This window comes from Pundamilia nyererei, unplaced genomic scaffold, assembly GCF_000239375.1.
Source record: "Pundamilia nyererei isolate P.nyererei 1_Seehausen unplaced genomic scaffold, PunNye1.0 scaffold00117, whole genome shotgun sequence".
Classification (NCBI taxonomy): Eukaryota; Metazoa; Chordata; class Actinopteri; order Cichliformes; family Cichlidae; genus Pundamilia; species Pundamilia nyererei.
This window is the reverse complement of record NW_005187518.1, coordinates 1,579,246-1,591,580: the sequence shown is the minus strand read 5'-3', so window position 1 is coordinate 1,591,580 and position 12,335 is coordinate 1,579,246. Positions and strand designations below refer to the sequence as shown.

The following is a 12,335-nucleotide window of genomic DNA, read 5'->3' as shown; positions in this document are numbered from 1 at the left end:
AGGCATGTGTGTGCATGTTGTACATTTGTCTTGTGTTTATCCCGTGTACGTTCACTTTTATGATCTTTCGATGCAAAACAACCTCTCAGCCATCATGTTTGGCTCTCAGCCACTGGACAGCCTTTACACCCAATCTCGTTAATGTTGATCAAATAAAAAATGAACTGCATATTCGATGTGTATGAGTGTTTATGACATTTTGCAGCATCAAATTTAAGAATACATCCATCCAATTTTCTTAACCGATTGAATTCCTATCCCAGCTGTCATTGGGGTAGAGCGTGGATAGAAACAATCATTCGCTCTCACAGTCACACTTAGAATCATATTTAACCTAACGTGTTTTTTGATTGCAAGAGGAAGAACCCAGCAAACCGGCAGAACCAAACCCAGGACGTTCTTGCTTTGAGACGGTGCTAATCACTGCACTGCTGTTCCACCTACATATGTGTGTTATCAAAATTTACCTCCTTGACTGTCTTATTTTCTCTTCTTTTTCTTTAACTAAGTTCACACCTGACTTTGTCTCCTTAAAACTGTGTTTTATATCAAAAGAAAAATTAAATTACGTCAGCATCTCCTTATCAAATTAATAACATCTGAGATATCAAAATGTTTATGTTGGCATTTGTTCCCCTAGAGTATCTGCATTTCAATATACAGAGTATAATGTCAAGATGAGGTGTTTATTCTTTAACTATGCTAACACTATGGTGGTAGGGTAAGTTTTGTGTCTTCTTAGTGATTTCCTCCAGAATCACCAAGAAGCAGATGTTTCTAGTTTGGACTGAACATTGTTTAGACTGATTTTGTTCTATTTGTAAAAGTATTAACATTCCCATCAGTCTCAGCTAAACTTTGTGTTTAGCTGGCAAACATTTGTATGCTAACATGCTAAACAACGATGGGGGCAGCTGTAAAGCAGACACATTAAACATTATCACTAATCTTAGCATGGCTCTAGATTCAGTTCTGCTCAAAACTGGCTCAAAATCAGAAAACTCTCCAACCACAGTGGTTAGCTGCCGTGAGCTAACACTCATGAGTCGAGATGCAAAACCTCTCCAATGTCTCCAGTCGCCAGAATCAAACCTTTGTCCTCTGTCCACCTTTCGTACCACTTACACTGACAACAAAAGCAGTTAAGCTTATTGCAAAATGTATTAAATAAAATTGGTTGAAAGCCTATAAACAGATTTGGTGACAAGCTACACTGCGACATAAATATCTAATCAAAACTTTACTCGCGCCTAGGGCGTTTTAATCTCTTTTAAGCATTGGATAAATAATTCTCGCCCCATTTATTATACCTTATTATATGTATTTGTGTTTTCTTCACAACATCTCAGCTCAGTCCATTTTCCTCCCTCTTTCCATCCACTCTGCCGTTTGATTTTTCTTCCCCTGTCTCGGAGAGAGGAGTTGCATAGTGGGAGTGTGTTGTCTCAGTGCCAGGGCAAAAATAGACAGTAAATTACAGAGCCTTCTGAGAACACCCCACTGTGCTGCATGACCTCAAAATAACACACACAGACATATACCCACAGACTTACATACAAACGTGAATTACACAGTATGCTGTCCTACTTCTCTATTTCCCATGCAGCCCGTTGATGTGACGATCACACAAAATCCTTTGCAACTTTGTGCCAACCAACAGTCCTGCACCAGAGTTATGTGCCTGCAAAGGAAACTCTGAGTCTGATTCACAGATGTTAATGTGATTATGGCCTCATCTCAGCTTACCCTGACACACAAACATACTTTTAAAAGTATTTATGCAGATCTATATACATTCTATTGCCAAGGTATAACCAAATGTAGTCATAAGAAGCACAGCAATAAAATAATATTTTGTGTCGATTTTGTAGACGAGTTAAACAAACTGATAAATTCTCAGACCACCCTTGTCAGCAGCATAAGCTCAAAAATAAAAATAAAAACTCCACAAAAACAAAAAAACAGGGCAGTGCTGATTGAACATCACAGGTGTTTGTCATACTCACCTTGAGAGAGTCAAAACAGGCAATGACTCTGCCATTTTCCACTTGACAGCTCTTGGCAGGGTGGGCGAACTTGCACTCACTGTCTGGTCGTGAACAAGTTCCTCTCTGGAATTCCCGACAAACCTCCAGTGTCAGCCACTTTGTGTCCCGGATCGGTGTCACATTCACCGCCATTTTAAACCAGGAAGGAGGGGTCGATTAAGAGTAATAGATATCCAGCAAATGCAGTTATGTCTATTTCTGTATGTTTCTAATAACACTGAGCCAAATGATGAGAAAGTACAAATAAAGGGCATGGGAAAAAGGCAGACTTTACAGGTTTTCTCCCCAGGGTCTGACTGTGAATTTAAGCCTAAGAGGCCTTGCTGTCGTCTACCACCTGTGGCCCATCCTAAGAGTTTGTTTGGGGCTCCTTCAGCACCTGTCACCCAGGGCTTAGGCTGCTGACAGCCAGAGAGACCTGCTTTGTAATCGCTCTCTTTCAAACACCCACACCATGCACACCAGTTCTCCCTGTGCCTTGCTTGCTCCTCAGCTGAACTGTCAGGTGAGATGAATGGCAAAACACATTATCGATCGAGTTGGCCCATGATGAAAAGATGCATGGCTGGAGGAGAGAAGAAAGCAGGAGAGGAGGAGGAGGGGGAGAGGGGCCGGTGGAGGGGAGAGCAAAGAGACAATCTTCTTCTGCTAAAACGAGCCGATAAAAACGCTGTGTCTTCAGTATCGGCCTCTGTCTGCGGAGAAAGGTGGCGTGTTTGACTTCCACAGAGGAGGGCTGAGTGGCATGGGTGGAGAGAGGTCTGGCTGGCAGACAGAGGAAGGGATGGAGGGGAGGAGGGAGGTGTCAGTAATGTGGAGACAGCCTCAGCGGACGAGGCTGGCAATCATGGCAGTCCTGGTGCTCGTGGTGTGGCTGGCAGCTCCAGCAGACATGGACAGGCGCAGAGGCACAGGCGGCTTCAGCGGAGCCAAACAGCCACAGGGGTCAGCGAATGAAGGCACTTCTCTCTGTGGAGAAGGAGGGAAGAGTATCAGGGTAACAGCGCTTATTGCACATACATGCTCACAAACACAAGGCTAATACTCTTCCTCTCAAACACACACAATTGGATTCAGACACAAAGCCTCATTTGAACTTGCCTCCCATTCATTTTGTCGCGCACGCTCTCCCACAGTAGCTCTCGCAGACACTACCAGGCTCTCAGCTGGAAAATCAAACACCACATTGCTAACAGGAAAGCTCAGCAAAGCTCAAGCATTCAGGCACAGACAATTTATTTCAAAAGTCGACCATGAAGAAGAGAGAGGGGGGAGACAGAAAGTGGAAGAGGGACAATTATGTTATGCATCTTCGTCTGCATCAGTATTAATTAACATTTAGAATTAGCGCCGTAAACAAACAGAAAATAATGAATGACAAGTGAACGATAACAAGACAATACAAAGAAAAAAAAAGAAACACAATAAACAAAAACCAAGTAACTATACTCTAAAATACTGCAGCCAGTATTTACACGCAGCTAATGGCGAGCACTCAAGTATCAAAGTATTGATTTGTGATTTAACAATCGGCCCATCCCCAGTAAGATTAAAAGTAGCCTATCAGCAAGCTAGACGGTCCCAGCATCACTGCTGGAAGGTTGCCGGGTAGGACAAACGAGGCAATGACTTGATAAAGGTCGCTACAGAAGAGGGAAATATTTGGGACGTGCTTCTTTGTTTTACTTTTGTTAGACTCTTTTCTGCGATAGTTAAAGCATTTCATCTGAGAAAAAGTGGTTGCTGAAAGAACATGACTGTCCCTCAAATCTCCAACAGCTTACAGGAAGTGCCCAAAAACCTACATCCCACCAGTGATTACATCACTTCTAAGTCTCCCACACTTTAAGAGATGAAATATTTCTGTGACAGTGCTATCATGAAACAGCGGTATGATGTTTATATAAAGCATCCAACTCGATAGGAGTCCTCTGGTAACTTCAAAATGACCTTATTTAGAGTGACCTCTCAGTCAATCTCACCGTGGCCTGTGATTCACACAGAGGCTCTATTCCTAAATATGTATTCCTGGTATTAGGTAACGCCTCTTTAACTCCAAAACATGGTATAGTTTCAGTGGGGTTAAATTAGCATTTAAAGTGTATAGAGGAAGAAAACTAAGTCAGAAAAAAACCAAGCAAATCAACTCACCAAAGTCTGTGTGGATAGATATCAAGTCTTAAGCATGACTTTAAAACTTACTCTCAGGTGGTTGTATTAAATCAAAGCATTTATCTCACTGGGCTGTCACAAAAAAACCCTTAATGATGCCAGATATTTAACAGTAGAGGAGCATCAAGGACCAACTTTTTTCAGATTTTTAATCAGTAGTCTAGCAATGTGGCCAAGAGTTAAAAATGACAGTTTGAAGAAAAATGAAGAGGTACATGACTTAGGAAGGGAAAAAGCATAATAAAATGAAAGTACTTGGTCAAGCATTGATTGCTCCTATTTGGGCCAGTCACTTCGTGAACTACTTTTTCAGCCCAAAGCTGATATTTTGGGCAGCGCGGATATGTGCAAGTGGCAGCAGAGTGAATAGAGAGATGGCTACTGCTTGCCAAAATTAGTCTTCTACATCACCCACTCTTTCTTCCTGACCTTTCTGGTATCAACATATATTCAAACATTGTTTTTATTTATGCTGAAATCTCTAAGACACACATGTCAAGATGTGAGTCAACACTTCCTGTATGCAGACAGAAGTACAGGAAGTACAAATTAAGCATCAACAACTAACAAGTCAGGAAAACCACCGGTTACATTCAGGAATAGGAAGCCGTGCACCGAAAAAAAAAAAACAACTCTTTGGACAGATGAAATCAAGATTAACTGTTAACAGAGCGATGGGAGAAGAAAAGCTCAGAGATGGAGAGAAACGGTTTATGACCTGAAGCATACTGTAACATCTGTCAAACACAGTGGAGGCACTGTTATGGATGCTACTGGAATCGAGTCACTAGTGTTTATAGATCATGTGATTGCTGATAAAAGCAGCAGGATGAGCAGTGAAGTGTACAGGGATATACTCTCTGCTCAGATTCAGCCAAATGCTGCAAAACTAGTCAGATAGTGCTTCACAGTGCAAATGGATAACCCTTAACAAGAGTTTTCCAAGAGTTTTCCCAAGAAACCCAAGAGTTTCTTAAGGCAAAGACATGATATATTCCTTGGTGTCCTAATCAGTCACCTGATTTCAGTACATCAGAGCATGTTTTTCAATTATTAAAAGTAAAACTAAATGCAGAAACCCACAAGCAAGCAGCATCTGAAGGTGGGTGCAGTAAAGGCCTGCAAAGCATCTCCAGAGAGGAAACACAGCAATTACTGATGTCCATGGGTTCAAGACTGGACATTCATTGACAGCAAAGGATTTTCTTTGAAATGATATAAAATGATGTCTGCCCAGTTACTTTTGATCATCTAAATATGTGATATAAATGTATAAAATGGCTCTAATTCCTAAGCATTTATTGCAGAACTTTTGTTAAACCCCTTAAATTAAAACAGAAAGTCTGCACTTCCATCCCATCTTGACTGCTTGATTTAAAATTCAAAGCATCACGAGGTCAAACAAAGGCTTGAAAGAGAATTCGTAACGACTTTGGAAAAAAGAACCAGAAAATCGAAGGACCCAACTAAATGGTACTTACTGACTTGGCAGCAAATGTCGTGGGTACGTTGTAGCTGCTGGAGCTAAAACGAAAATATTGTGAAGATGAACTAGAAAAAGCACATCCATGATACTTTAACTTGTTGTTTGTCTTTGTTTGTTTGTTGTTTTGCAGGCTATATAAATGTGGACATCTGAAAAAGATTACCTCATTACCACCGTTGTAATTTTAAAACGCTGAATCTAAAACATATAAAATAGAAGAAAATGCTTGTCACACTGAGATTAGTTGCTCATCCTGTAGATTTATATTTCCCCTTCCCGCTGTGGAGATGATCCAGTGTACCTCAAGTCTTTATTAAGGCATTCGGCATCTGTGACTGAATTAAAATTAATTAATGATAATCCTGAAGTCTGGCAATACAGCAATGCTGAAACTGATGGTAAACCTTAAATTTATTGTACTGATGTATGTATTCACGCTATTTATTTATAGCACACTCTCTAAACCTGTCATGGTCCCTGTGCCTCACCATGTGTTTTTGTTGTTTTTGCTCTGTCTCTCTCTCTCTCTCTCTCCTGCCGGGGCGGTGCTCATTATGGGCTCCCGCCCCTGGCCCACGCACCTGCTATCTCCACACCTGCTGCCTATCGTCGCAATCCCGAGCCCTACTTAAGATGGCAGCACGGTGCTACTCGTCGCTGTATCGTTGAGCAATCAGTCTGTTTCTAACCGGAGTTTCTGTGTACAGATCTTTCCCGGGCCCGGGAAAGTAAATAAATTCACTGTCTTCCTTGCAAGGATCCCTGGTCTGCGCGTGAGTCCGTTTACACCCCGTGACAAAACCTATTAAACCTTGGTACTAACTAATGCAGATTCTAATAAAACAGCATGATATCCATAGCTCACCCATGAGAATAACAAACTGTTGTATGTCTAAAACATATCATCAAATCTACAAGTTATAGTAGGAAATGCCCCGGTAATTAACATTTACACGATTTGTGTAATCATTTTTTTCCTCGAACAGCTTCGAATTCTCCGAACTAAAGCCATTATCTTCTTTCCTCTTATTAAAGATGCACTAGTGCATCCGATGGTAAGCAGTGTGACAAAGTAGGCACCAAAGTACCTTTCCTTAGTATTTACAGAAGTCATCTGTCTCGTGTTATGGCTGCCATACAGACGCTTTCAGTTTGAACCTTTGCAGAGCAAAACCTTCACTTTCATACAAAGCAGCATACGTTTCTCTGAAAACATGTATTATATAACATGTATGTGCCTGTGCCAGCTATCCCATGTGCTCTGATTATATTTGAACTGTGAGCCAAGTGGCTATGATGTCATATTTAAACTTGATTTGCCAGACTACAGGACAGTGTTCTTCATAGGACAGTTCCTAAGCCTTGCAAACATTTCCATTGCAGAATCATACCCTATGAGTTAACCACCATAGCTGTGCAGCATTCCTACCACCATTTTTAAAGGACACATAACATTTTTGTTTTTGAAAATCCACATTAAAAATTCAAAGTTTCAACATTTTTTATTGTTTTCATTTATTAAAAGTAGTTTCAAAAGTGTAAATGTCTCACATGCACTATATTATGTTTATAATTTTTCAAAGTGTTGATCAGCATGACCAGAAAATGGACAACAGTTGTACTTTTCTGTAACCTAAGTAAACAATGTAACACAAAACAATGGAATCATAACTGAAGTGCATCAAAAACTATATTCCCACGTGGGGGATGATCCTGGGTCTCCTGGTTAAAAGTCTTGTTTTATTTGGTCTAAGCACAAAGGACATGAGACATCAGAGCATAACCCCACAGTTCAGTTGCACTGAACTCTTGCATATGCTCATATAAAAGGGAATATGCCTCATTTGCAAGGCTGCATGGATAAAAAGAAAACAAACAGAGAATGTACATGGATTTGATTAGACAAACTTACCCTTGAGTCCTAAGGCAATGGCATGCTAGTTTTCTGTTAGGAGTTATGCTTTCTGCGGGTTCTGGAATATCCTAAATGAAACAGCTATGACAAAATAATATAGATGTAATGGGGCTCCACGTTTACATGCATTATTAGTGCCAGTTCCACATGGGGGAGGGAGTGAGGCACCTTAGTCGACTCTCACCTCAAAGCGGGATTAAAACTAAGAGGTAACAAATGTGAGAAATGACTCTGGCACAGAGGAAATATATAAATAAAGAAGTCATCAATAAACATCTTACCACGTGTGAATAATGCATGTGGCCATTTCCCATAGCCTGAGGCAGAAGATATTATTACACCATCAGATCAACTAGCCAAAGTAATAAGTTGGAGTGCAGAAACCTGGGGATGTTACACTCCCACAAAACACCCCGATTTCTTCAAACCCCAAACAGACACATGCACCCCTACACACACACACACACACACACACACACACATAGAGTTCATTAAAAAGAATAAAATATTGGCTGAATATTCTGTCTCATTCCAGGCCAACCCCAGCTGTTGACATGCGGTCAGCACAAAGCAGACTGTAATGCCGAGTGTCACCAGGGTTCACGTATCTCCTCGTTTAAAGAGAGCCATCTGATCTTGTGTTAATCTGTCTGGTAAAACGGTGCCATTCATTTGGCCCAACTCTACATTATTTCATGCATATGACAACTGACCAGGAAAAACACACTGATTTAGCTCAGAGTGACACCCCTGCTGTGGAAGTACTGACTACTAAGACCCTCTTATTAACATATCTGCAACACCTTTATAATATTGCAAAGGTAACACTGATTTGGCAACTTCTTTGAACAAAAATAAGACTCAACAAAAATAATATCATGTTATGTCTGTGAGAAGCTGCATGTAATGCTCAAAATTGAGAAATCTGTGACCCCATGAGCGACTCAGCCTAATTTGCCTCTGGGGACAACAGCCAATGTTTTTGTGGCTTTCTGTTATCCAAATATTTGAGTCAAGATTTCCATTTTTGTCCTCTGGTCATTGTTTCCACATCCAGATAAAGAACAAGAAGGTAATAAAAAGTTACAGCTCATGGTTTCTGGACGCTATATCCAATTTGCTTGCCACACGCAGCTTTTATCTGCATGCAACCACAGCCTGCTCACACATGAAAAACTCAAGGTAGGCTACAAAAACCTGAAAATATTCATGTAGCAAAAAGATTAATTTGTTAAGTAGCTATTGGTAGTAGTAGAGACTTATCCACTATTAGCTAGAATTGAATGAAAAGATCACCAAATTTTTTGTAAGTCATTCTGAGCTGCACACCAATATCAACTAGCAGTTGTGGCATTTCACATAAAAATGCAAATGTCACACTGCAGGTGGCACCACTGAAAAAGTCAGCAGGGTTCATCCTCTGGGCACCATGAATGTCCACGTAAAATGTCATGAGACTTAAATCAGGAGTTGGTCAGGATGTCTGAGCCAAAATGGCAAGCCAGCCAATAAAACAGAAAGACAGGCCAAACAGAAAAACAACACTGCCATTTGTAGCATAGATATAACTAATTATACATTAGTTGCTCAGAATGATGTCAGTGTTATTTTTTATATAGTTGCATACCATAATATTAATTTGGACTGTTGAGCATAACACACATGAAACTGAGCTGTTAACTGAAGCAACATGCAGCCCTGCATCTGAGAGTAAAGAACAGACAAAAAGAGGAAGAATGAGGAAGATTTTTGTGAATGCAGGCCAGAGATCTGAGTCATTTATTCACTTTGAATGACTTCCAGAAAAGGGGAAAAAAAAATAAAACCAAAGGTGAAGAAAAGAAAGCTAGAAAGCAGGTTCCTTCATGTTTGATTTCCTACGGATGATCTACCAAACACAGTTCACTGAGAAACAGAAGCTTGCTGGAAACTAAGAGAAAATAATATGCTTGAAAACATAACTCCCCAAGAGAGTCACAGGATAAACTCTGATCTATTAAAGTGCCTTCGGAGTTGCTGTCTAGCATTTGAAAAGTCTTGTGTGTTCATGCAGTAAGTTGATGGTTCAGCCACTCTTTAAGTGTTACAAATTCAGCCAAGAGTTCAGAATCTGTTTTTTATGCTCTTTCTCTCTGGATTTTGGGAATACAGCAGGTTAGAAACAGGGATTTTTATCTTCTGGCTCCAATTTAATTGTTCAGTAAGTTTACACTGCAGGTATTAAGGAAGAAGTTGGTGGCGTAAGAGGCGAGGACTGGGAAAAAAGAGAAGGGGAAATTCAGTAATGTGAGAGGTTAAAGGGCGCTGACTGCAGCAGCAGCAAAAAGCAGATGCTGGACGCTTCATATTACACCGCATCACCGGCTGACCAGGATATCATCTATAAACGACCTGAGCTGCCCTTTATACTTATAGTCACATCAGGGAGAGCCTGTATGGGGTGGGGAGGCTGCGAGAGACAAATAGAGTAAAGGAGACCAAAGGTGGTGACAGGAAAAGGCTAGAAGCTGGAAAGGGATTGATAAGAGGCAAACAGGAGCAATTAGTACAAGTCTGTAAGAGACAGAGGTCGGTGTCTGGTAGTAAGACAGGAAAATCAAGGTGTGAACTGGCAGGTACGCAAGAGGAGGAATCAAAGGGGAAAGCTGGGAGGGCAAAAAGCAGAGTTTTAAAAAGCACGCCTGGCATTCTGCTGTGATATCATTTCAACATTTCTCATCTCTCTTCATTTCTCGTACCCTAATCTCCACCTGTTCTCCTTTTCTGTTTCTTTACACATGCATGCTTCAGTGTTTCACTTATTTTTCTCTCCCCAAGTCTTTATTCTTCAAACAAATCTGCTCGCCTTCTGCTAAGTTGCACTCGCAGTATCATGTGACATAAACAACTCTGTGAACGTGGCTAGTCTTTTAATAGTAGCTGTCCTCGTTTTATTCGCCCACTGTCTCAGCCCCCTCTATCTCTCCTTCTCGCTGTCTCTATACTCATTCCTTGTTCACACAACACCTTATGCTGCAGTACCACCAGTAATGTGCTGCAAGGTCACCATCGCCACGGCAACTAGATAAACCATGCTTAAAGCAAGGACAAAGTGGCTAATGGTGTCAGGTCCAGCCTCATATCATAGCAATATAAGGGAAAGACACAGAGTTTTCAAATGACACTGTGACATCGGGAACGGCCACTGGGCTGTCCATTAATGAGGCTGCAGTGGTTAGGAGCAGGGGTAGCGCAACGGCAGGAGACAACGCCTGTATATATGCATATAGCTTTGCCGCAGGAGTGTCAAGCATAAGGTCCGGGAGCCAGAATCGGCCCGGCAAAGACTCCAATAAGGACCATTGGATGTGAAGGACATCGATTTTGGACTGGTAACTGCAACTTTTTGATATAAAAGTTTTAGACAAAGTTATTAACTTACAGATTTCTGTCATTTTACTTCTTACGATACATGTTGACAGAGTTCTTTAATTTAATACAACAGCATTTCAGCATCTATACATTCTCTTCCGCTTATCCTTTTTAGGGAGCCAATCCCAGCTACCATATGGCAAGAGGCAGTGTACACCCTGGACAAGTTGCCAGTTTGTCATAAGTCTAACAACCACTCGCACTCAGATTCCCACCTCACATTCACACCTAATTTGGAATGACCACTAACTGCATGTCTGTGGACTGTGGGAGGAGGCCATAGTTTCCGGAAAGAACCCAAACAAACAAAGGGAGAACATGCAAACTCCACACAGAAAGGCCAGGTGGTGGAACCGAACTCAGGACCTTCTTGCAGTGAGGCAACACTGGTCTGGTCTTTAAACCACACATCTATTCAAGCAGTTTCAAAAGTTGGTTTGGTTATTTCCTCCCCCAGAATGGTGCATACTATTTAAATACATTTTAATAATGGAAATAACAGATACACTGTGCTGCAAAATTGAAATTTTATGTGCTATGACTTAACACACTTGATTAATGGTGTCGTTTCTGACCTGTTTTGAAATATTGCATGAGGGATTTTGTTTTCTGAATACAAGTTATATTGAAGGTTTACATGCAGTCCTAATTAGAGAGGAAACTAATTTCCTCTATATGAAAACATCAAATGTCACAGTGACAACAAAAAATGGATTGTTGCCTTCAGATGATCTGCAGTTCTGCAGTGAGAATGCTGACAGGGAATGGAAAGAGAGAGTATATTTTTCCCATATTAGCTTCTCTTCATCGCCTCTCTGTTAAACTAACAATCACATTTAAAAGTCCTCACATACTATAAGGTCTTGAATAATCAGGTCAAATCTTATTTTAAAGACCTGATAGTACCTCGCTCTCAGACTGCTGGCTTACTTGTGGTTCGTAGGATATTTAAAAGTTAAATGGGAGGCAGAGCCTTTAGCTTTCAGGCCTCTTAAGTTTGGATTTTGGAGACAAACACCCTCTCTACTTTTAAGATTACACTTAAAAACTTTCCTTTTTGATATAGCTTAGAGTTAGGGCTGGATAAGGTAACTCTATAAGCCAAGTCTGCTGGGGACTTCCTATGATCACTGAACTTTTTTTTTCACTTTTATTATTTGCTATTAGATTAACTATTACATTCGTTATTATTGATTGATTGATTGATTGAATCTTTATTTTGAACATGTTGAAAAAGTACAACAAAATAGAATTAAAAGAGACAAATGAACAAAGCAAAACAAAAGGAAAACGAGCAACCACA

General features: G+C 40.6%; 1 protein-coding gene across 7 annotated transcripts in view; it reads right to left on the bottom strand.

Annotated features, from left to right (window-relative positions):
• LOC102196565 (muscleblind-like protein 1) overlaps positions 1-12,335 on the bottom strand; it is a 70,481-nt gene that overhangs the window by 42,089 nt on the left and 16,057 nt on the right. For all 7 annotated transcript variants that reach the window (XM_005742175.2, XM_013913153.1, XM_005742174.2 and 4 more), the window contains one exon: positions 2,007-3,017. In XM_005742175.2, the coding sequence (XP_005742232.1) occupies positions 2,007-2,180 (174 nt within the window). In that variant the 5' untranslated portion in view covers positions 2,181-3,017. The remainder of the gene's footprint in view (positions 1-2,006; positions 3,018-12,335) is intronic.